The 23,218-nt window shown below is 60.9% G+C and overlaps 4 protein-coding genes across 4 annotated transcripts; 2 read left to right on the top strand and 2 right to left on the bottom strand.

Moving 5' to 3' along the window:
* Window positions 1-1,016: 1,016 nt before the first annotated feature.
* LOC138099959 (zinc finger protein 787-like) lies at window positions 1,017-4,344 on the bottom strand. The gene is given in 4 exon segments (XM_068997587.1): window positions 1,017-3,013; window positions 3,015-3,166; window positions 3,616-3,708; window positions 4,227-4,344. Coding segments are annotated over 4 exon segments (885 nt in total). The 5' UTR covers window positions 4,312-4,344; the 3' UTR covers window positions 1,017-2,458.
* Window positions 4,345-8,020: 3,676 nt separating this feature from the next.
* RNF212B (ring finger protein 212B) lies at window positions 8,021-11,057 on the top strand. Its single transcript, XM_068997757.1, has 11 exons — window positions 8,021-8,199; window positions 8,579-8,631; window positions 8,746-8,820; window positions 8,917-9,032; window positions 9,326-9,374; window positions 9,499-9,562; window positions 9,669-9,711; window positions 9,796-9,847; window positions 9,924-9,972; window positions 10,388-10,419; window positions 10,932-11,057. Exons 1-11 carry the CDS (start codon window positions 8,100-8,102, stop codon window positions 10,992-10,994), a joined length of 696 nt encoding a protein of 231 aa, XP_068853858.1. The 5' UTR covers window positions 8,021-8,099; the 3' UTR covers window positions 10,995-11,057.
* A 463-nt stretch (window positions 11,058-11,520) lies between these two features.
* ASB8 (ankyrin repeat and SOCS box containing 8) lies at window positions 11,521-14,137 on the top strand. Its single transcript, XM_068997761.1, has 3 exons — window positions 11,521-11,897; window positions 12,430-12,534; window positions 13,129-14,137. The coding sequence occupies exons 1-3, from the start codon at window positions 11,781-11,783 to the stop codon at window positions 13,759-13,761; spliced, it is 855 nt and encodes a 284-aa protein (XP_068853862.1). The 5' UTR covers window positions 11,521-11,780; the 3' UTR covers window positions 13,762-14,137.
* Window positions 14,138-14,744: 607 nt separating this feature from the next.
* On the bottom strand, window positions 14,745-22,547 carry PFKM (phosphofructokinase, muscle). Its single transcript, XM_068997759.1, has 22 exons — window positions 22,346-22,547; window positions 21,388-21,461; window positions 21,219-21,296; window positions 20,759-20,948; window positions 20,062-20,227; window positions 19,745-19,789; window positions 19,551-19,659; window positions 19,331-19,426; window positions 19,134-19,226; window positions 18,929-19,054; window positions 18,688-18,752; window positions 18,543-18,606; window positions 18,011-18,157; window positions 17,291-17,361; window positions 17,124-17,211; window positions 16,879-17,031; window positions 16,561-16,725; window positions 16,314-16,375; window positions 15,841-15,952; window positions 15,575-15,674; window positions 15,202-15,307; window positions 14,745-15,093 (listed from the first exon to the last, which is right to left on the bottom strand). Exons 1-22 carry the CDS (start codon window positions 22,434-22,436, stop codon window positions 14,946-14,948), a joined length of 2,349 nt encoding a protein of 782 aa, XP_068853860.1. The 5' UTR covers window positions 22,437-22,547; the 3' UTR covers window positions 14,745-14,945.
* Between the last annotated feature and the right edge of the window lie 671 nt (window positions 22,548-23,218).

The following is a 23,218-nucleotide window of genomic DNA, read 5'->3' as shown; positions in this document are numbered from 1 at the left end:
CCTGATACTCCTGGCCCAGAACCATGGCCCAGCAGGCAGCTGTGGCAATCTGAATTACTTGTGCAGTTCAGAAGCTGCACATCCCTAGACCAATCCCTTGGGAGCATGAACCTTCCCACAGGCATTTTGTACTTCAGTGTGTACTTTCAGCACACTGGGACCATTAAATCAGAATGAGGTCACTTGCTGACAGCACAGCATTAGATCAGATATCGAGAGACTCACCAGACAACATTCACTATGGACTCTCCATTCCCATTGTTCTGGCTGCAGCATCCTCATTTCTCACAGGTGTTTCAAGGACTCCCTTCAGAAAATGGATCCTTGGTCCCAGTAGCAAATCCCCAAGGGATTTCCCCTGGAGGCAAACGCTGGCCCTTTTCCATGGGAAACAAAACTCAGCCCCCGCCCAGTTCTTGCTGTCAGTTTGGGGGTGGCATTTGGCACTCCAAGGGCAGCCAGTTGCTGGCAGCTTTGGTCTGGGAGAAATCCCGTGCCGTTCGCAATTTTAGGGGGGTCCCCTCTGAGCCCCCACATATCCCTATTCTCCCCTGACTCTTCCCTACGTTGCAGACCCCCTGACCCTGTTTTGCCCCACCCCCCAACCCCTCCCATGTTTTGGGGTGCCCACCCCACTTTGGGGCCCCCTAACCCCCATGTTTCCCTTGACTCCTGCCTGGTTTTTGGGCCCAGTTTTGAGATCCACTTTTTGCCCCTCAAAACCCCTCTGTCACCTCCCCCCCCCCCCTTTTGGGCTTTGCAGGGACTGAGCTGGGACCCCCTGAAGCCCCCAAATTCCCACCCGGGGGCTTTTTCCCCCTCCCCCAGGAGTTCTCAACCCCCCCCGGGGTTATCCCTACCCCTTCTCGGGGCACTTTTGCCCCCCCAAATTTTTGTCGCCCCCCAAAAACAACCCCCAGGTCCCCCAAAACACAACTTTATTCACAGCCCAGCCCCAGCCCCGCCCCCTCCCCACCCCACAGGGGGGTCCCGGTGTTACCTCCCTCCCCCCCGGGGGTTCCCACCCCCACACAGGGCTCCCAGTTTCACCTCACCCCCTCCCCTATTTACAGCTCTGGGATGTGGCACCGATGCGGACAGCGAGAGGCACCAGGGGTGACATGGGGCAGAGGGAGGGGAGGGCTCGGGGCTATCAGCTCTGTGTCACTCTGTCCTGTCCGTGCGTCCTCCCCCTTGGTGTCACCGTGTCCTGCCCCTGTCCCAGTCCAGGCGTCCCCCACTGTCTCCCAGCTTGGTGTCACCATGTCCCTTCACCCGTGGCACAACTCGTGTGTCCCCATCTCTATTACCATGTCCTGCCTATGGCATGCTCCCTGTGTCCCCTGGCATGGTGGCACCATGTCCCCTGTCCCATGTGTCCCCCACTGGGGTGTCCCACTCTCCATGTGTCCCCATGTCCCGTCAGGGCATGAAGAGTGGGCGGTTTCCCCACCGGTGCCAGGACAGTGTCCATGTGTCCCCATGTGTCCCCCACCCACAGCACGATCCCCTGCATCCCCTCAGGGCCTGAAGAGTGGGTGGTGCCAGGGCAGTGTCCCACTGCCTGTGTGTCCCCATGACATTGTCCCCGCGTCCCTTCAGGGCACAAAGAGGGATGGTGCCAGGGCATTGTCCTGCTCTCCCCAGTGACCCTTTGCAATGTCCCCATGTCCCCTCAGGGCATGAAGAGTCCCTCCACAATGTCCCCATGACGGTGTACCCGCGTCCCCTGAGGGCACAAAGAGCAGGGTTGTGCCCCCTCTGGTGCCAGGGCATTGTCCTGCTGTCCCCATGTCCTCTCAGGGCACAAAGAGCGGGCAATGCTGGGGCAGTGTCCCGCTGCCAGTTTGTCCCCTCCACAGTGTCCCCATGTCCCCTCAGGGCACGAGGAGTGGGCAGTGTCCTGCTGTTCCTTCACAATGCTGTCCCTGTGTCACAGTCCCCGCATCCCATCAGGGCACCAAGAGCGAGAGCGGTATCCCTGCCGGTGCCAGGGCATTGTCCCATTGTCCGTGTGTCCCCTCCGCAGGTGTCCCCAGGTCCCCTGAGAGCACGAAGAGCAGGTGGTGTCCTGGGCAGTGCCATGGCAGCGTCCCACTGTCCATGTGTCCCTCCACAGTGTCCCCGCATTGTCCTCTCAGGGCATGAAGAGCAGGTGGTGCCAGGGCATTGTCCCACTGTCCCCACATCCCGGTGCCACTGTCCCCATGTCCCTTCAGGGCACAAAGAGCAGGCAGCGTCCCTGCCGTGCCAGGGCATTGTCCCACTGTCTCTGTGCCCTCTCTGCAGTGTCCCCATGTCCCCTCAGGGCAGGAAGAGCAGGTGGTGCTGGGGCATCTTCCCACTGTCTCTCCACATCACGGTGCCATTGTCTCCTTAGGGCATGAAGAGTGGGCGGTGGTGCCAGGGCACTGTCACAGTCCCCGTGACCCAGTGCCGTTGTCCCCACAATGTCCCCTCAGGGCACGAAGAGCGGGCGGTGCCCCCGGCGGTGTCTCCTGAGCGCGGCACTCCTCGCGAAGCTCTCCCCGCACTCCACGCAGATCAGCGGCTCCTGTCCGCGGCCCTCGCCCCCTGCGGGCCCCTCGCCCTCGACCCGCGGCCCCTTCAGCGCCCTCGGGGCGCCCGCGGGGTGGGCACAGCGCCGCGGCCGCGCCGCCCCTGGCCCGGCGTGGGTGCGCTGGTGTTTGATGAGGTTCTTGCTCTGCGTGAAGCTCTTGCCGCACTCGGCACAGCCGTACGGGCGCTCCCCGGTGTGGATGCGCTGGTGTTGGATGAGGTTGGAGCTCCAGGAGAAGCTCTTGCCGCAGTGGCCACAGCGGTACGGCTTCTCCCCAGTGTGCGTGCGCCGGTGCTGCACCAGGTGCGAGTTCTGCGAGAAGCTCTTGCCGCACTCGCCGCAGGTGCTGGGTCGCTCGCCCGTGTGCGTGCGCTGGTGCCGCAGCAGCTTGGACCAGTGGCTGAAGCTCTTGCCGCACTCGTTGCAGATGAAGGGGCGCTGGCGGCCCCCCCCCCCGCCGCCCCCCACCCTCCTCAGAGCCCCCCGGGGCCGGGCCGGGGGCGCTGCGGGGCGGCGGCGGGCGCAGGGGGCTGTGCGGGATCACCGTGCGGATGATCTCGTGCGGCAGCACCTCGGCCTCACCATCGCTCACGATGCCGTCATCAGCTGGGGGGGACACGAGGAGGGGGGTGAGGGCACAGAAGGGGCTGGACCCCCGACCCAAATGTTTGTTGTACCTTGAAAAGGGGCTGGGCCCTTCTTGGGGTGTCTGGAACCCCCTCAAAAGTGTTTTGAGCCCCCCCAAATGCCTCTACCCCGCTCCAGTGGTGTCTGGAGACTCCCAAAAGTACCTTGAACCCTCCCCAAACGCCTCTACCCCCTTCTTGGTGTGTCTGGAGCACCCCCAAATTGCCTGTATCCCCTTCTTGGTGTGTCTGGAGCACCCCCAAATTGCCTGTATCCCCTTCTTGGGGTGCCTGGAGCCCCCCAAATCTGCCTGACACCCCCCCCCCCCCCCCCAAATTTCCTTTTTTATCCCCTTTTTGGCTTACCTGGAGTTACCTGGGTTACCAAGGCCACCCCTCCCTCCCCCCCAGTTTTAGGGTCCCCCTCACCAATGAAGACCCTCCGGACCACGTCTCCCTCGTCCGAGTCCTGCAGCTCCACCACATCCGGCTCCTCCTGCTCCATGGGGGCTCCCAGGGGGACTGTGGAGTCAGGGGGAGCCCTGAGCACCCCAACCACCCCCCCAGGACCCCCCCAGCCCGCAGAACCAGCCCCCCTCCAAATTCCAGTTGCATCCTGGTTCCTGCTGTGCCCCTCAAATTTCTCAGTGTGACCCTAAAATCCTCCGTGACCCCAAAATCCTCCCTCTGAGCCCAAATCCCTCTGTGTGACCCCAAATCCCTTTGTGCCCCCCTCAATTTCCCTGTACCCCCCAAATCCTTCTGTGTTACCCACCCAAACCCCTCAGTACAACCCCAAATCCCCTCATGCCCCCCTAAGTCTCATCCTTCCAGAAACCTCTGTGCCCCCCAATCCATGTTCCTCCCAAAATTCCTTTGTGTCCCCCCCAATCCCTCAGTGTAACCCCAAACTCCCCCATGTGACCTCAAATCTCTCTGTGCCCCCCCAAATTTTCCTGTTCTCCCCAAAATCCCTTTGTTCTCCCCCAAATCCCTTTGTGCCCTGCCAAATCCCCCTGTGCCCCCCAATTCCCCCCCACCTGCTCTCGGGGGGGTCTCGGGGGGTCGCGCAGCTGCTCCGGACTCAGCCCCCAAAATCTGGGAGGGGGGTAAATGGAGCAACATGGACAGGGGGGTCACAAAGGAGGGGGGTCATCCAGTGCCCCCCAAAATTACCTGGGGCCCTCCAAATCACCCAGGGTCCCCCCAGATTCCCCCCAGTCCCCCCCATTTTGCTCCCACCCCATTTAATTTTGGGGAGGGGGTACAAAAGAATGATGGAGCCCCAGGGACCATCCCCAGAATTCACCCCCCAAGCCAGATCCAACACTGGGGGGGCTCCCAGGTTTTCTTGAGGGGTCCCCACTCTCCTGTCCCCCCTCCCCAAGAATGGTTCATCCATATCCCCCCCCTCCAAATCCAACACAGGAGTATCCCAAATTTTTTTGGGAGAGGGGTCTCCCAAATTTTTTGGTGGGTGTCCCTCTCATTCCCCCCCCTTTCTGCCCTCAAAACCAGCACCTGGTCCTTCCCACCCCCATCCCAAATCCAAGACTGCAGTTATCCCCAGCTGTGCGGCGGGGGGGTCCCACTCTCTTTTTACCCCCCTTTCAACCCTAAAAAACGGTGCCTCACCCCCACCCCGGCCCCAATCCACAGCCGCCCCCATCCCAAATCCAAGATCAGGGTTATCCTCGAGCAGGGGGGAGGCAGGGTGTCCCAGTTTTTCGGGAGGGGTCGCCGCTCTCTTCCCTCTCCTTTCCAAACCCAAAAACGGTTGGAAAAATCCCCCTCCCCCCCCCAAATCCATTGCTGCTCCCCCCGCCATCTCCCCATCCCAAATCCAAGACTGGGGGTGTCCCCAGTCGGGGAGGGGTCTCCCAAATTTGGGGGGGTGGTCCCCACTCTCCTTTTTCTATCTTTTCCAATCCTCAAAACGGCGCCTCGTTCCCGTCTGCCTCCCCAGCAGAGGGGGAATCCATCGTTCCCCTCCATCCCAAATCCAACATCGGGGGTATCCCCAGTTGTAGGGGGGGGTCTCCCAAATTTCTTCTGGGGGTGGGGGGGTCCCCGCTCTCTTCCCTCCCCTTTCCACCCCCAAACCCCGCCGTTCATCCACATCCCCCCCACCCCGAATCTTTTGCCATCCATCCGCCATCGCCTCCCCCATACCAAATCCAAACCCGGGGGTATCCCAAACGGGGGGGGGGTCTCCCAAATTTTTTGTGGGAGGGTTCCCACTCTCCTTTTTCCCTCTTTTCCAGCCCCCAAAACGGCGTTTCCCCCCTCCTCAATCCATCGGCGCCCCCCCGCCATCGCCCCTCCCATCCCAAATCCAAACCCGAAGGTATCCCAAATTGGGGGGGGAAGTCTCCCAGATTTTGGGGGGGGGGGGGGGTCCCCGCTCTCTCCTCTCCCCTCCCCTCCCCCCCCGAAGCCATCGCCTCCCCCCCAATCCATCGCCGTCATCTCCTCCCCCATCCCAAATCCAAGACCGGGGATATCCCAAATTGGGGGGAGGGTCTCCCAATTTCTTTAGGGGGGGTCCCCGCTCTCTCCCGTCCCATCCCTCCCCCCCCAAAACGGCGTTTCCCTCCCCTCCCCCCGCGCCCCCCGACTCACCACGGCGGCTCCGCGGCGGGGGGAGGCCCGGGGGGGTTTCGGGGGGGCCCGGGGGCGGCTCCGGGAGTCCCGTCGGGCTCGGGGGTGCAGGGGGGTCGTGGCGGGGGCGTCCCCCGGGCGCGAGGCGGGCGCGGGGCCGGGAACAGGAAGGTCCCGTCATCCCATTCCCCGCCGGATGCGCCACTGGGAAAAAAGCGGGGAAAAAACGCTGGGAAAAGCGGGGGGAAACCCTTGGAAAAACGGGAATTTGGGCGGGGGGAACACCTTGGGGGTAAAAAAAGGGAGGGTCCCGGCAGGGACACCCCCGAACCGCCCGATTTTGAGTGGGGGGGAATTGTGAGAATTGCCCGAATTGTTGGGGTTTTTTATTATTTTGGGAAGGGGGGTGTTTTCCAAACGGGAAGTGGATTTGGGGGGGGTGGACAGGGTGGGTTTGGGGAGATTAAAGACAGGGGGGCCCCCCAAAGTTCTCCCCCCCCTTCCTGCTTTGTGTAACGGCAGCGACGCGTTTCCTGCCCCCCCGGGAATTAAAAATGGTTGGAATTACGCAACGAGGGCGGAGGGTTCGGCAGCGGCATCCAGGGATTCCGGGAACGGCGGAATCCGGGCGGGCTTCGGGGTGTCCCCTGCGTCCCCTCCAAATCCCTTATTGGTCCCCCCTCAGAGGGGTTTATTGGGGCGTTTCCTGCCCCCCCGCCCCCAGGGATTAAAAATGGTTGGAATTACACAATGAGGGATCACGGGATCCCGAGATAGCGGGATTGGTGGGTAGCAGGATCGGGGTTTTGGGGTAGCCCCCGTGCCCCCCCAGATTTCCCCTCACGACGGTGTGGGAGTGCATTTCTGCCCCCTCCCCGCCCCCCGAATTAAAAATGGTTGGAATTGCACAACGAGAGATCACGGAATTCCGGGATTGTGGGATTGGGGTGCCCCCTGTACCCCCCACCTCACTGAGTTTCCCCGCTTAGGGTTTTATTGGGGCGTTTCCTGCTTTCCCCCACCCTGAGAATTACAAGTAGTCAGAATTACACAATGAGGCCGGGGGGTTCAACAGTGGGATCGAGGAATTTTGGGATCAGGTAATAGTAGGATTGAGGTTTTGGGGTGCCTCCTGCACCCTGCAAACCCTGAGCCCCTCACCCGATATTCTAGGGGTGCTTTTCCTGCCCCCCACAAATTAAAAACTGTTGGAATTATGCAACAAGGCCAAAGATTTAGCGGGATTTTGGGATTCTGGGAGCATGGAATAGCAGGATCAGGGTTTTGGGGTCTCCCACTGGACCCCCTCAAATCTCTGATCTCCCTCAGTGTTCTGGGGGTCCTTTTCCTGACCCCCCAAGAATTAAAAATGGTTGGAGTTACACAACAAGGCCAGAGGATCACAAGATTTTGGGATTGTGGGATTGGGGTTTTGGGGTGCTCCTCCTGCACCCCACACCTCCAGATCCCCCCGGAGGGTTTGGGGGTGCTGGGGTCAGAGTGAGGGGTCCCCATCTCCTTCCGCCACCCCAGGCACTGGATCCTGGAGGATGGGAAAAGCTCCCTGTGGCCACACTGGGATCACTGGGGATGACCCCAAAATCTCACAGTGGGACAATGTCGTTGTCACCCCCCGGGTGGTGTCCCCAAATCCGCATGGTGGGATGACACTGCTCGGGGACCTTTTATTGATGGCATCGGCAGATTGTGTGCCCAACTCCCAGGATTCCCATCCTGGGGTCCCCATCTCTGTCCTGGAGTTCCTGTCCCCACCCTGGGGTCCCTATCCCAGCATGTTCATCCCACCGTCCCTATCCCCATCACAGTGTCCCCATCAGTGTCCCCATCCCGGTGTCCCCATCCCAGTGTCCCCAACCCAAGCGTACCCATCCTGGTGGCCCTGTCCCCTCATGGCATCTCCATTTTGGTGTCCCATCCCAATTTCCCCATCCTCATAAGAGTCCCCACAGGCCCAGGTGTTGCTGTCCCCATTCTGGTGTCCCCATTTCGGTTTCCCTGTCCCCATCTATGTGGTCCTTTTTCCCCTTCCTTTTCCCACCCTTTTTCCCTCACATTTCCCGCCTTTTTTCTCTCTTTTACCGCCCTTTTTCCCCCCTTCAGCTTTCCCGCCCTTTTTCACCTCACGCTTCCGGCCCTTCTTCCCTCGCATTTCCGGCCCTTTCCCCCTCACATTTCCCTCCCTTTTTTCCTCTCACCTTTTCCCACCCTTTTCCTCTCGCCTTTCCCCCTCATTCTCTCCCAGGCCCTCGCGTGTGGAGGCGTCACAGGCGGCTCCTCACCCCAGCCCCGCCATGGACTGGTTCCACTGCAGTCGCTGCTTCCGCCAGGATGGCGCCCGGTTCGCCATCACCAACTGCGGCCACATCCTGTGCGAGGGCTGTGGGGGCACAGGTAAAATTGAGGCAAAACCCCAATTTAAGCCCTTAAAACGCTGAGAAAGGGAGAATTTCCTTCAATTTAACCCCTTAAAATGAGGGGAAAAGGAGGGGTCACCTCAACTTAAGCAAATAAAATGGGCTCTGGCCTCTATTTAAACCCCTAAAATACCGGGAAAAAAGGGTTTCCCCTCAATTTTTCTCTCTCAAATGATGGAAAAAGGAGGATTTTCCCTCAGTTTAAACCCTTACAATGGTGGAAATGGAGGACCCTGCCTCAATTTAAAACCCTAAAATGAGGGAAAATGGTCCATTTCTCTTAAGGAACACAATTTTCGGGACTTTTGGACATCTTTTTCTCTCACTTTTCTCACTTTTTTCTCCCCCTCCCACAGGTCCCTGCCCCGTTTGTGCCACCGCCTGCCGCTACCTGCCCCTATCCCAGCAGGCCAGTGCCCGCCATGTTGTGCCCTGTGTCCCCTCGCCCTCACCCCTTCCCACTCTTTTCCTCTCCCACTTCCCAACCCTCTTCCCATCATTTTGAAGCCCCCGTCCCCAACAGATGCGCCCGCAGGAGAAGGTTTTCTTCAAGAGCCCGGTGGCCATCGCCCTCAAGCACCTTGCCCACGTCACGCAGGTGAGGAGGACGCAGGTGGCAGGGGATGAGGTTCCACCGCTGTCCCCAGCCCCACACGCAGGTGAGAGGGACAAGGGGGTGACCCACGTCTTCCAGGTGTGGCGGTTCCAGCTGGCACAGGCGCAGCTGCTGCTGGACTCGCACCGGGACAGAGCTCGGTGGGCGCAGGCGGAGCTGGAGAAGGCCAGAGAGGAGCTGGGGGAGAGGAGGAGGTGAGGGGGATGCCATGGTAGGGGGTTCACTCCTCCATCTTGGGCTCCTCTGGGCATGTGGGTGAGGCATCCTTGGGCAACGTCTTGGTGAGAATCCTCATCTTTCTGGCCACTTTCTTGGGAGGGTCTTACCCCCCCTTGGCTGCCATGTTGGTGACAGCATGTTCTGCCATTCGCTGCCATCTTGGTGAGCTTCCACCCCTTTGCTCTGGCCCCCTCAGCTGCCCTTTTGGGGGATCCCCACTCCAAAAGGGGGGAATTCCCACCCCCCATAAAATCCTCTCCCTTCCCAGGGAGCTGGAGTCCCTTCGCCGGGAGAACGCGGAGCTGCGCCGCATTCAGGTGACCCCCGAAGCCCTCTTCCCCTTCCCTCACCCCCAAACTGCCCTCCCAAGCCCCCCTGCCCCTTCCCTCACCCCCAAACTGCCCCCCGCCCCCCAAAACTGCCCCCCAAATCTCCCCACAGCTCTCCCCGGGCTGGCGCTGGAGCAGCCACAGCAGCACTCCCCGTCCCTCCCCCACACAGTCAGGTAAGGGCTCCCCCAAATTATTAAGGGGGTCTTCCAAACCTTAAAGCCCCTCCCCCTCCCCTCCTTGCTCATGGGGTCGCCCCAAATTTTCCCCTCTCCCTTCCAGTCACCCCCCAGCCCCGCCAACAGCTCAGCAGCCAAGTGGTCAGGTAAGGGGTGGGCGCCCTAAATTTGGGGTGGGGTCCCCCAATTGCACGGGGGGGGCCCCAAAACCTCCCACCCCTCTTTTGCAGCCGCTCTGCCCCACTGGAGCCCCCCCGGTCTCGCAGCACCCCAAGATGGCAGGTGAGACCTCTCCCCAAATTGGGGGCACCCTAAAACTTGGGAGTGTTTCCCGTAATGCTTTGCACCCTCCCTACAGGTGGGTGTAGCCTACAGGGATGCAGGGACCCCTCTGGCCTCCAGCGTGGGTGAGTGACCCCAAATCCTACAGGATTTACCCCAAAATACTGCCCCAAGCCCCACCCCCTTTCTTTACCTCCAAGGAGGCAACCCGAAAGCTCATATAGGACCACGGTGTGACCCCAAAACCCCTGATCCCTCCCTATAGGAACCCCAAAACCCCTCGGTGGGACCCCAAACTCCTGATCTGTCCCTATAGGGACCCCAAACCACTGATCTCTCCTCACAGGGACCCCAAAGCCCCAAGGTGGAACTCCCAACCCCCGATTTCTCCCTATACGAGCCCCAAGCCCCACGGAAGGTGCCCAGAGCCCCCCTAACCTCCCGCAGCACCCCAAGCCCTCCCCCAGAGAAGCCCCTCAGAGCTGACCCCCATCTATGGGGTGACGCCAAACCCCCCCTAACGCCCCTTTCCCCCCTTAGTGCCCCCCCGGGCTGGGAGAAGCGAGGGGCAGGTACTGGGGGCACTGGGAGGCGACGGGGAGGGGACTGGGGGCTTTGGGATAAACTGGGAAACGCAGAGAGGGGGATTTGGGGGGACTGGGATAAACTGGGAGGGACTGGGAGGGGACTGGGGGCTTTGGGATAAACTGGGAGATGCGGAGAGGGGGATTTTGGGGGGACTGGGATAAACTGGGAGGGACTGGGAGGGGACTGGGGGCTTTGGGATAAACTGGGAGATGCGGAGAGGGGGATTTGGGGGGACTGGGATAAACTCGGAGGGACTGGGAGGGGATATGGGGAGCCCTAGGAGGGACCTGGGGGCACTGGGAGGGGGTTACTGGGAGGGACTGGAAGGGGGGGTGGGTTACTGGGAGGGAAGGTTGGGGTTACTGGGAGCACTGGGAGGACCCCAGCTCCACCCCCTCCCTTATCCCGCCTCTTTTCTCCCTAAATCAAGACAAGACCCCCAAATTCGGTAGCCACCCCCAAAATTCGGTAGCCAGGACCATTTTCCTTTATTTAGGGCTCTGCTCTGCGGCCGGCGAGGGGCGAGCGCTCCCAGTGGGATCCCAATCCACGGCCATAAATGACAAAAGAAGGGACCCGCGGCTCCTGGACAGGAGCTCCGGGGCTTCCCCCTGGCCCTGGAGATGGCCGGGGGGAGGAGAAGTTTAAAATTAGTAAAAAAGTGCCAATTTTGGGGCCATTTGGGGTCCGTTTCTGGGGCGGGGGCGTGGCCTCTCCCGCGTGGCCCCGCCCCGGTGACGTTTCGAGGCCGTGCTGCCGGTGCTGCGTTCCTATTGGTTGGTGGGGCGGTGGGGCTGTGGCCCAAGGGAAATGCCGGGTGTGGGAGGAAAGGGAGGGAAGTGGGGAAAAAGGGGGGAAATTGGGGAAAAAGGGGGGCGGGGGTCGCGAGGGCGTCAATGGAGGAGGGGCTTCGTGATCCGCGGAGAGCGCGGATTGGTGGGAATCCGTTCGGGGGCGTGGCCCAAGGGCGGCCGGCGCTGGCGATTGGAGGAAAGGAACGGAGGGGGCGGGACCAGCGGGGGCGCCGGAGCCGGATTGGTGGGGACGCGGCGCCGTTGGGGATGACGTCATTTCGGTTAGCGGCGTTTCCGCCTCGCGCTGGGCCGGCGGCCGCTGCTGCTCCAGGGACGCGCTGGGAGCGGCCCGGGGCCCCCAGAAGCGCCTCGGAACCCCCAGAAGCGCCTCGGAACCCCCAGAAGAGCCTCGGGACCGCTCCGCAACCACTCCGGATTCCTCCGGAACCGCCGCGGCTCCACCCGCGGCTTCTCCTGCGCCTCGGCCCGGCCCGGGCCGCTCCCCGGCCCGCCCCGGGGCCGGACGGGGATGCCGCGGCGCGGCCCGCGCCATGTGGTACATCATGCAGAGCATCCAGAGCAAGTACTCGCTGTCCGAGCGCCTCATCCGCACCATCGCCGCCATCCGCTCTTTCCCCCGGGACAACGTAGAGGATCTGATCGGCCGGGTGAGCCCCGGGCTCGGGACACCGAACACGTTCCGCGGCCGGGCCGTGCCGCTTAACTCCCCCAAGGGCTCCGGGTGCCTATGACGGGCACTGCCGAGCTGTTCCCGGGTGTTCCGGTCCCTGCGGATCCTCCGTGAGGACTCCCTGGAGGAGTTCTGGGTCCCGATACGGGAAGATTAGGGCACCTCCGGTTGGTTTAGAAACTCCAGGCTTTTCCTTCCCCCTCCGGACCCCTGGGACTGAGGGGGGAGGGGTCTTCGGGGGTCTGCGGGCACCGTTTGGTGAGAATGAATTGGTGAAACGCAGCCGGGAGTTGGGACTGAGATCGGGAGCGTCCCTGCGAACGAACCCCCGGGATTTCTCTGAATTAACCCTTTCTGAAGGGATGGGAGGGGGGAATTCCTGACCCCGAGGCGGTTCCTGCTCTCGGCAGTTCCTGCAAACAAACCCCCGGGATTTGTGTGGATTAACCCTTTCTGAAGGGATGGGAGGGGTGAATTCCTAACCCCGGGGGGGTTCCTGTGCTCCCCAGGGCGCCGATGTGAACTGCCTGCACGGCACCCTCAAACCCCTGCACTGCGCCTGCATGGTGGCTGATGCCGACTGTGTGGAGCTGCTGCTGCAAAAAGGAGCCGAGGTAAAGCTTTGGAAAAACCAAAAACCGGTAAAAAACGCTGAGAAAAGGGGCTGAGAAGTAGGGAGGAGCTGATAAAGAGCTGGGGTTTGAGCTGATGGGTTTAAGTTGGATTTTGGGAAAAAGTTCATCCTCCAGAGGGTCACGGGGCACAAGCCCCAGGGATTGGGGTTTGGACAATGCTCCCAGCACAAGGCAGGATTTTTGAGTGTTCTGTGCAGGGCCAGGGCTTGGATTGGATGACCTTTGTGGGTCTTTTCCAGCTCAGGATATTCCGTGGGTTTGTGTCCGCTCACAAAATGGCACCAGGGGAAAGTTCATTGTCCCAGCAGGGAGGGAATTTTTCGGCTGAGATTTTGGGAGTGGAGGAAGGATTGAAACTAAATTTTTGTGCTAAAATTTTGGAGGATGGGAAGCAAGAATTAGACCCTAAATTTGCTGGGGTTTTTCCCCACTTTCCTCTGGCTGCTGGGCAGCTCCTGCCCCAAACCCGTCATTTTCCCCTAAATTTGGGATCTGGGACCTGTGGCTCTTCCCTTGTTGCCGGGCTGAGCTGGGGCAGCTGCCTGACCCCGAAATCTTCATTTTTCCCCCCAGGTGAACGCCCTGGACGGCTACAACCGCACAGCCCTCCACTACGCAGCAGAAAAGGATGAAACCTGCGTTGAGATTTTGTTGGAGTACGGAGCCAACCCCAACGCCCTGGACGGCAACAAGGACACGCCGCTGCACTGGGCGGCCTTCAAGAACAACGCCGAGTGCGTGCGGGCCCTGCTGGCCAACGGCGCCCTGGTCAATGCCCTGGACTACAACAACGACACCCCCCTGAGCTGGGCGGCCATGAAGGGCAACCTGGAGAGCGTCAGCGTCCTGCTGGACTTCGGCGCCGAGGTGCGTGTGGTCAACCTGAAGGGCCAGAGCCCCATCTCGCGCCTGGTGGCATTGCTGGTGCGAGGCCTGGGCACGGAGCGCGAGGATTCCTGCTTGGATTTGCTGCACAGGGCCACGGGACACTTTGAGCTGCGCAAGAACGGGAGCCTGCCCTGGGAGGTGGCCCGGGACCCGCAGCTGTGCCAGCGGCTGGCGCGGCTGTGCTCGGCGCCGGGCACGCTGCAGGCGCTGTCACGCTACGCCGTGCGCCGCTCGCTCGGCCTGCGCTTCCTGCCCCAGGCCGTGCAGCAGCTGCCGCTGCCCGCCCGCCTCAAGGAGTACCTGCTGCTGCTCACCTGAGGGAGGGACGCCTTCCCTTCTCCCGATCGCTTCTCGCTCCTGGGAGGGGTTCCCCGCTCACCTCAGGACCCGCCGGGTTCCTCTCCGTGGTTTTTGTTCTCCTTGGCCACTTGGGGCCCTGACGGCCCCTCACGCTCCCTCCATTTTTTCCTCTCTGTTCCCTCCATTTCCTGCCTCTGTCCCCTCCACTTCTTTCCCCTGTCCCCTCACGCTCCCTCCACTTTCTCCCTGTTCCCTCCATTTTGTCCCCTCCATTTCTCTCCCATCCCATCCATTTTGTCCTCTCCATTCCTTCCCCTGTCCCCCCATTCACCCTCCTGCAATGAACAATCACCCTCTGATGGTAAATTATATCCCAGCTGTTGGATTAATCTGGTCTTTCCCCTTTTTTAGTATTTTTTTTTTGCCTTGAGAAAGGAAGGGTTTTGAGGAAAATTCTCCTTTTAGGAAGGGCCCGAGGCAGGAAATGAAGGGCTGGGATGCAGAGAAATCCTGTGGGAAGTATTAGCTGGAAATGAAAAGATCCAGGTGTTTCTCCAGCATGGAGAGTGAGGTTTTCCCTGTTTATCCATAATTTTTATGCTGCATCAAAGGTGAAACCACCTCAAAAACCAAAATTTTGCAGGGCTGGAATTCTTGTGGGCCAAGGAAATTCCCAGAGAGCTCCATGTGGAGCTGAGGGCTTCCCTCCCATCTCCCCAAGCTCTTCCTGAGGTTTCCCACCAGGAATTCACACTTTGGTGTTGGTCTTGGGGGTTTTTTTGGAATCTGTTCCAGAATCCAGTGGAAGAGCAACTCTCCAAGGTGAAACCAAGCAGCTAAAAACCCCCATTGTTTTCTGTGAGGAACGTGGGGATGAAAACTCAAATTTTGCCTCTTTTATCCCTCCCTGTTGTGCTGGGCAGTGGAATCCTGAGGATCAGGAGGGATTTGGGGTCAGTGGGATCCAGGTTTGCCTTTCCACGGATTCACAGAGACCTGGAGCACTTGGATGAATGCTGAATTTATTGAAACATCTTCATTTTGTGACTTTTAACCCTAAAACCCTCAACCTCCACCACCCACCCTCAACTCATGACAACATCGCTTCTCAAAATCCCATAAAATTGCCAAACCAGCCCCAAAAGCCTGCAGGAGAAGAGGGGTTTTGGGGTTCCCTGGGGGTGGCATGGCCGCTGTCCCTGTCACAGGGTGGCCTCGGGGACCAGGACCTTGCGGGTCAGGTGCTCCAGGTGCGCCGTCTCCGACGTGTCCAGCTCGATGTTGTACTTGGCCAGGATTTTGAGGATGGGCCGCAGCCTCAGCCACCACTGCTCCTTGGGGATGCGGTGCCTGAGGGGACACAGGGACAGGGACAGCTGGGGACATCTGGGAGCATCCCAGGCTTTGTCCCACTTTCCCACTTTGGGTGGGAGAGGGAGGGAAGGGAGGGGCACGCACTCGAAATCCGTCTGCTGCCGCAGCTCGGTGATGGGCTGGAACACCAGGCTGCGCTTGCGCATCCCCAGCAGGCAGGCGGAGTCGGCCGTGTTGGCGAAGATCCGGCCTGGGAGGGGGATTGCAATGTTTGGGAACCTCCTGGAGGCGAGTTAGGAATGTTTGGGGAACCTTCAGGGACGTGAGAGGGGAAGTTGGGAATGTTTGGGGTCCTCCAGGAGGGGAAAACCCGCAGGAAGGGAGGTGGAGAATGTTTGGGACCTTCCAGAAGCGGGGAACTCCGGCCAAAATCTGCGTGAGGGCCCTTTTGGGAGCGTTTGGGAATGTGGGGTCACTCTGGTATCCCTTTGGGAATCCCCCCTCCGGCAGCACCCACCATGCCGGGAGCACTCCTTGATCTTCCCGGTGATCCAGGCCACGGCCTTGGCACCCATCTTGGTGCCGAAATTCCGGTCGAAGGGGGTGGGGCTGCCTCCCTGTGCCAGGAGAATCTGAGATGAGCTGGGGACATCCCCTGAACCTGATCCCGTTTCCAGGGGGATCCCCCAAACCCCGATCCCATTCCCAGGGAAATCTCCCAAACCCCGATCCCGCCCCCAGGGGAATTCCCAAACCCTCACCCCATTCTCAGGGAATTCCGACCTGCTGCATGTGCCCCAGGATGTTTTTCCGGCAGTCGAAGACCCCTTTGCCCTCCTCGGAGTAGAGGTTGTAGATGAAATCCGTGGTGTAGTTCTCACTGCAGCGCTCGTTCCTACAGCGGGGGCAGGATTGGGGCCAAATCCCACAATTCACCCCATCCCAAAAAATTCCCTGATCCCAAATGCAGTCACCACGGTGAGACCCCAAATCCTCCAGTTCCCTGGATCCCAAACACAATTCTCCTAATCCCAAATGCAACTCCTCAGATCCCAAACCACATCACCATAGTGAGACCCCGATGGGAGTTCCCCATTTCCCCTGATCCCAAAACCCTTTTCCCGACCCCATCACCACGGTGAGACCCCCAATTCTGCTGACCCCAAACACCCCAATTCCCTTGATCCCAAACCCAACCCCCACGGGAGTGACATGAGGTCCCCCCCAGGTGTCCCCACCCCTAAGCCAGGGCCCACCTGAGCACAAGCCCCCTCTTCACCGTGGTCTTCATCTTCTCTATCAGGTGATCCACGTTGGCCTGCGGGGTCAGGAGTGGGGTGGGGAACGGGGTCACGAATGGAGTAGGAATGGAGGCTGGAACAGGGTTGGGAATGGGGGTGGGAGTGGGGTCAGGAGTGGAGTTGGGAATGGGGTTGGGAATGGAACCCACTCATCCCACACCACCCCGGTGGCACTGGGGACAGGGGCCAGGGCTGTCCCCACCTGCAGGTCGCGGCTGCTGAAGGGCTCCTCGTAGATATAGGCGGCGTCGGCGCCGGCCGCCAGCCCGGCCATGGTGGCCAGGTAGCCACAGAAGCCGCCCATGGTCTCGATGATGAACACACGGCGCTTGGTGCCTGCGGCCGACTGCTTGATCAGGTCACACGTCTGGAATAGGGCAGGGTTTGGGGGTCAGGGGATTTGGGGTGCCCACCCCGACCATTTGATCAGGTCACAAGTCTGGAATGGGGCAGGGTTTGGGGTCTGACCATGGTGATGGTGTTTGGGATGTGGGATTGGGCTATAGGGTCGGGGTCTGACCGTGGTGATGGTGTTGAGGGCGGTGTCGGCGCCAATGCTGAAGTCGGAGCCAGGGACGTTGTTGGAGACGGTGGCGGGGATGATGCACAGGGGGATGCAGAGCTCCTCAAAGCGGGCACGGCCCTCCACCAGCTCCAGCCCGCCCGTGAACGCCTGGGGGACAGCAGGGGACACTGACCGTGCCCTGGCCACATCCTGATCCCCCTGGCCACATCCTGACCACGCCCTGACCATGCCCCACTGACCTCGAAGCCGCCGATGATAATGAGCGCGTGGATCCCGAATTTGCTGATGTTGGCGCTGATCTCCTCGAAATATTTCTTGGGCAGAGTCCTGGGAAGGGGAAACCCCCCTGGATGAGCCCGGTCAGGGTGGGGACTCCAAATGACCCCACACAGAGGGGGGAAGTCACCTCTTGGTGCCCAGTTTGGATCCTCCCAGCCCCGTCCAGCTGCCCACGGCGTTCCAGCTGATCTCCTCCACCTGGTGGGGGGGGGGAAACAAGGGGTTAATGGGGTGGGAGAAGGTTTTGGGGTCACACAACGTCCCCTCAGCCCTCTCAGGGGGTTACACGATGTCCCCTGGCTTGGGGACAGCAGCAGATCAGACCCACAGTGGGGCTGGGGTTTGGACAGGGGTTAAACAGCCCCATCCTGAGGAATTCCTGAGGCATCTCCATCCCTGCAGGGCACAACTGCTTCTTCTAGGCCCTTTTCTCACACCCTTTTCCCACAGGGATCTCCCCATCCCAAAATCCAACCCCTCAAATCCATCCTGCACTTCACAAACTCTTTCCTCACCCTATTTTCCTGCTGGGATCTCCCCATTCAAAAACCCAACCCTTCAAATCCATCTCCAACCCCTCAAACCCATCCAGCACTTACCACCCCCTTTTCCCACCCCTTTTCTGTATAGGTATCTCCCTCTCCCCAAAATCAAACCCTCCAAATGCCCTGGGCACTCCTTTATCCCACAGGGATCTCCTCATCCCAACCCCTCTCTCCCATAGGATTCTCACCATCCCAAATGCCAGCCCCTCAAATCCATCTCAAACCCCATTCCCTATAGGAATCTCACCATCCCAAACACTTTCCCCACCCTTTTCCCACCCCATTCCCCTCCAGACCCTCACCATGCCGAACGCCAGTCCCTCGAAGCCGTCGTGCACGGCGAGCACGCGGTGGCCGTGGATGAGGCCGATCCGGACGGTCGCCCGAACGGCCGCGTTCATCCCCGCGGCCGGAGCGCCCACATTCAGCACGGCCAACGTGTACCCGCTCTGGGGACAGGGACAGGGTTGGGCACTTGGGGACAGGGGACATGTCTTGGGTGGCCTTGGGGATTGGGGACACAGGTCAGGTGGCCTCAGGGACTGTGATGGGATTGGGGTAGCCTGGAGTGACTTTGGGGCCAACGTTGTAACTGCTCTGCGGGGACAGCGGACACAGCTGAGGTGGCCTTGGGGACAGTGGCAGGATTGGGGTGTCCTTGGTGGGATTGGGATGGGATGGGGGTGGGATGCATCCCTGGATGAGACTGGGGTGTCCTGGGCTGGGATCTGTCCCTGGGGTGTCCTGGGATGGAACTGGGGTGTCCTGGGATTGGGGTGGGATCAGGGTGTCCCTGGTTGGGCCCCTCCCCGTGCCCTCCCCAGTGTCCCCTACCTTGGTGGCGGGCGGGCGGATGTGAGCCAGCAGCTTGTAGACGTTCCAGTTGTTCTGGAAGCTCCTAAAAATTGGGGAAATTGGAGTTTGGGGACATTTTGGGGACATTGGGGTGCAGGGATGGGGACAGGGAGGTGCCACCCACCGGCCCCGCAGCTTCAGCGCCTCCTCGAAACGTCCCTCATTCATGGCCGTGGTGACGTCCTTGGTCTAGGGGCACAGAGGGGGTTTGGGGTGGAATCGGGGTGTCCTGGGTGGGATTAGGGCGGGATCGGGGTGGGATGAGGTGGGATCTGTCCCTCGGGTGGGATTGGGGTGTCCTGGTGTGGGATCCATCCCTGGGCTGGGTCTGGGGCCACTCCCGGTGTCCCCCCGTCCCCACTCACCACCTGCACGCACTCCATGAGGGGCAGGCGTACAGCCTGGTTGCCGGACAGACTGACCACGCAGGCAGGCGTGTCTGGCGTCCCCTCCAGCAGCGCCATCACGGCCTCCACGCCCATCCTGCTGCCCTGAAGGGACATGGGGGGGGGGAGGTGTCACCTCTGGGGTCCCCTCGTGTGGGGTCAGGGTGAGGAAGGAGGTGCCCACCAGGATGCGGTCGAAGGCCGAGGGGGTCCCCCCGCGCTGGACGTGGCCCAGGATGGTCACTCTGGTGTCGTATCCCAGACGTTTCACCACCAGCTGTGGGGACACCGGGAGAGCTCCGTGACCGGCCCCAAAAGGGGAGAGAAGGGGATTGTCCCCTGTGTCCCTCCTGTCCCCTGTGCCCCCCCGTTCCCACTCACATCCTTGATGTTGTCCGAGGTGATGGCCTTGCCGTGCTTGTCGATGGCACCCTCGGCCACGATGATGATGTTGAGCCTGGAGCCGCCGTCACGAGTCTGGGGGGACACGGGGTGACGAGGGGGATGGGCACCGGGGGACATCCCTGCAGCCATCCCTCCATCCCTCCCTGTGTCCACTGTCCATCCCTGTGTCCACCCCATGTCCATCCCTCCGTCCCACCTCGGCCAGCCTCCTGCACAGGTGCTCTTCCCAGTCATCCTCAGGGGGTGACTCAGGGATGAAAACCCAATCGGCGCCGGAGGCCAGGGCCGTGATCAGCGCCAGGTACCTGAAACGGGGCCAAAAACGCCTTTTGAGCCACTTCCCCCAATTTTTGGGGTGACAAAAGCCCCCCAGGTGCCACCAGGACGTACCCGCAGTGCCGCCCCATCACCTCCAGCACGAAAGTCCTCTGGTGGCTGCGGGGACAAGAAAGCATCACCCACCCAAAATGGGGACACCAGGGGCTTGGGGACAACGAGGGTGTCCCTGCCACCTCTGTGCCGTGGTGGCGATGGTGTCCACAATCTCTGTTAGGGTTTGTGTTTGTGTTTGGGTCAGGGTCAGAGTAATGGTCAGTGTTAGGGTCAGGGTTGGGTTTAGGGTCACCTCCTTGTCAGCTCTGCACTCTGGTGGTGTTGGCGATTTAGGGTTAGTATTAGGGTAAGGTTTAGGGTCTCCACCCCGTCACCTCTGGGCCGTGGTGGTGATGGCATCCACGATCTCCATGATGCGGTGCAGCGCCGAGTCGGTGCCGATGGTCATGTCGGTGCCGCAGAAGTCGTTGTCGATGGAGCCCACCATGCCCACAATGTTCAGGTGGCTTGAGCGCTGCGCCTCCTCTGCCGTGATGGCACCTGGGGAGCGATGGGCAGGAGGGGCACGTCACCCCCAATGGTCACTCGGGGGTAGAGGTGTCACAGAGGTTGTTAGGGGGGAAAAAACAAAAAACATGGCTTTGGGTGATCAAAAGCACGGTTTTGGGTGACAAAACCCCGTATTTTGTGTCGGACACCTGGATTTTGGAACCAAACCTTTCTCTTTTGGAATCAAACCTTTACAGACCCCCTGTTCTCAATGTGAGGCCCCCCCCGAAATGGCCCCTTTGGTGGCAGAGGTTCCACAAAGCTCCATTTTGGGGGAAAACCCGGAATTTTTGGGTGGCCACACCCTGATTTTTTGAACCACACCCCCTTTTCCCTCTGTGTGCCCCCTTAAGCCATCTCCAACAGTGCCCCAAGCCTCCATTATTAGGGAAAAAACTCACATTTTTGTGTGCCAAAAACCCAAATTTTTGTGTGCTTTTGAACCCAACCCTTTCCCTCTTGTCCCCCACCCTCTCCCCCACCCCAGGTGATTTCACGGCTCCCCCACTGTCCCCCCCATACCAGTTTTGACCAGCTCTGCCACGAGCCCGCTCCACTCCGCCCGGAAGGTGTCAGCGCCAGTGAGGCTGCCGTCGCCGCCGATCACACACAGGTTGGTGATGCCGTGCTTGGCCAAGTTCCGTGCGGCGCGGAGCCGCCCCTCGCGCGTGCGGAAATCCTGGCAGCGCGCGCTGCCAATCACCGTGCCGCCCTGGGGGCAAAGGGAGTGCGTGGCCTTGGTCCCGTCTGTCCACCCCTCTGTCCATCCAACCCTCCATCCTTCCGTCCATCCCTGTGTCCATCCCTGTGTCCACCCTTCCCTCCCTCCTTCCCTCCCCCCCATCCCAGCTCTGGTTTTGGGTCATTTTCAACTGAGTCTCAGCTCAGACTGGGACCAGTGAGGGACAAACTGGGATGAGGCCAGGAGGGGACCCCCGGTGTCCCCCTGTCCCCATCCCCCGTCCCTGTCCGTGTCCCTCACCAGCTGCAGCATCATGGACACGCTCTCCCACGTGGCCTCCTTGATGTGGTCACCACCATCCACCAGCCCCTGGTAGCCCTGGGGGGCAGAGGGGACAATGGTTAAATGACACCTTTTCCCACATTTTGGGGTGAGAATGTGGGATTTTGGGACTGGGGCTGGCACTGACCTCGTACACGAAGAACACCTTGGCCCCGGTGTAGATGCCCACGCGCACCACAGCGCGCACGGCCGCGTTCATCCCTGCGGGACGCCACAGTCACTCTGCCACCCCCCCAGACACCTGGCACCCCCCGGACACTCCCAAAGCTGTCACCGACCCCCCCCCAGCTGCCACTCCCTTGGGGACACCCCAAATCCGTCCCCCCTACCCCCCCGCGGTTCCCCCCCTCGCAGCTGCCATCCCCCCCCGGGTTATTTTTGCCCCGGTGACCTTTGGTGGCAGCGCCTGACGCGGCTGACAAACACGGGGGGAGGGGACACTCCGGGGGGGCCCCCCTGGCCTGGCACCCCTCCCCCGTGTCCGTCCGTCCCCCCCCACCCATGGGACCCCCGGAAAACCCCCAAATTTTGGGATGAATCCTTGGAATTTTGGGCAATCCCGATTTTTTTGCCTCTGTGCCAAAGCGCCACCCGTGTCCCCTTGGAGTCCCCTCCCCGAATTTTGTCACCGTCGTTCCCCCCCCCCCGGCACCCTAAAACTCCCCCCGAGCTCCGCCCGACCCCAAAATCCCCCCCAAGGTCATTCCCAAAACCCCAATCCAGGGAAAACCTCGATGGTTGTGGGATCAGAATCCCGATTTTTACCCCAAGAGGAGTCTCCCCCCTCTCACCCGCCCCCAAATTTTGTGGTCCGCGGGGTTTTGGTATGGCAGGGGATTTGGGATCCTGGGGGGTTTGGGGAGTTTTGAGGGGATTTGAAGGGGGATTTTTAGGGATTTGGGGGGATTTGGGGTGGCGGGGGTTTTGGGATCCCGGGGGATTTGGGGAGTTTTGGGGGGGAATTTGCAGGGGACTTAGGGGGATTTTTAGGAATTTGGGGGAATGTGGGGCGTGGCTTTGGATTCCGGAGGTCTTGGGGTCGTGGGCTTTGGGATCCCGGGGTTTGGGGTTTTGGGGTCCCTTACCCTGCGCGTCCCCCCCAGAGGTGAGGACGGCGATGGCTTTGCCGACCCCCAGGGTCTCGGGGTGCCGGTGTCCCGCGGGGCTCTGGGGCATTTTCCTGCCTGGAAAAAATCGGGAAAAACGGGAAATTCGGGCAGATCCCAAGGCGGGAAGGGCGGAAGGACGGTTCTGTCCCCCCGGGTGGCGCTGCCAGCGCAGAGTGGCAGCGCTGGGGGAGGGACAGGGACACGGGGACACCGGGACAGCCCCGCTGCCACCGCCGGGACACTCCCGCCCGGGGGGGCACTGGGGGGCTCCTTACTGGGACCCGTTTGTTCCCTTTACTGGTGCCGGTCTCTATTCCCTGCTGGTGCCGTCTGTCCTTACAGGTTCCAGTCTGTCCCTACCGGTCCCAGTTTGTTCTCCCTGTGGGAGCTGCTCTGCTCTCCTTACTGGTGCCAGTCTTGTGTCCTTACTGGTCTGTAAGGCCAGTCTGTCCTCACTGGTCCCAGTCCCTGTTCCCAGTGGGAGCTGCTCTGTCCTCCTTACTGGTCCCAGTCCGTCCTTACCAGTCCCAGTCGCTGTTCCCTGTGGGATCTGCTCTGCACTCCTCACTGGTTCCAGTCTCCTTTCCTTACTGGTCCCCGTCCCCATTCCCTGCCGGCCCCGGTACGGGGTCATTACTTGCTCTGCCCTCCTTACTGGTCCCAGTCTCTGTTCCCTGCTGATTCCAGTACCTCTCCCTGATCGGTTCCAGTACATCGCCGGCCCCGGTGCGGGGCCGTTACTGGTCCCGGTCGCTGTTCCCGGAGGGATCTGCTCAGCTTTCCTTACTGGTCCCAGTTCCCGTTCCCTGCCCGTGCCGCTCCCGGCTCCAGCTGAGCGCCGGCCCCGCT

Source organism: Aphelocoma coerulescens, chromosome 29 (assembly GCF_041296385.1).
Source record: "Aphelocoma coerulescens isolate FSJ_1873_10779 chromosome 29, UR_Acoe_1.0, whole genome shotgun sequence".
In the NCBI taxonomy this organism is placed as follows: Eukaryota; Metazoa; Chordata; class Aves; order Passeriformes; family Corvidae; genus Aphelocoma; species Aphelocoma coerulescens.
Note: the sequence above shows the minus strand (reverse complement) of the source record. Positions and strands in the feature narration are given on the sequence as shown.

Excerpts from the sequence above, each read along its gene's own strand:
- PFKM (XM_068997759.1), bottom strand. The coding sequence starts at position 22,436 with ATGCCCCAGAGCCCCGCGGGACACCGGCACCCCGAGACCCTGGGGGTC. Across the intron at positions 21,462-22,345 it reads CTCTGGGGGGGACGCGCAGG|GGATGAACGCGGCCGTGCGC; the intron begins GTAAGGGACCCC and ends GGCGTCCCGCAG. Across the intron at positions 21,297-21,387 it reads AGGTGTTCTTCGTGTACGAG|GGCTACCAGGGGCTGGTGGA; the intron begins GTCAGTGCCAGC and ends TCTGCCCCCCAG.
- ASB8 (XM_068997761.1), top strand. The coding sequence starts at position 11,781 with ATGTGGTACATCATGCAGAGCATCCAGAGCAAGTACTCGCTGTCCGAG. Across the intron at positions 11,898-12,429 it reads TAGAGGATCTGATCGGCCGG|GGCGCCGATGTGAACTGCCT; the intron begins GTGAGCCCCGGG and ends TGTGCTCCCCAG. Across the intron at positions 12,535-13,128 it reads TGCTGCAAAAAGGAGCCGAG|GTGAACGCCCTGGACGGCTA; the intron begins GTAAAGCTTTGG and ends TTTTCCCCCCAG.
- RNF212B (XM_068997757.1), top strand. The coding sequence starts at position 8,100 with ATGGACTGGTTCCACTGCAGTCGCTGCTTCCGCCAGGATGGCGCCCGG. Across the intron at positions 8,200-8,578 it reads CGAGGGCTGTGGGGGCACAG|GTCCCTGCCCCGTTTGTGCC; the intron begins GTAAAATTGAGG and ends CCCCTCCCACAG. Across the intron at positions 10,420-10,931 it reads CTGGGAGAAGCGAGGGGCAG|GGCTCTGCTCTGCGGCCGGC; the intron begins GTACTGGGGGCA and ends TCCTTTATTTAG.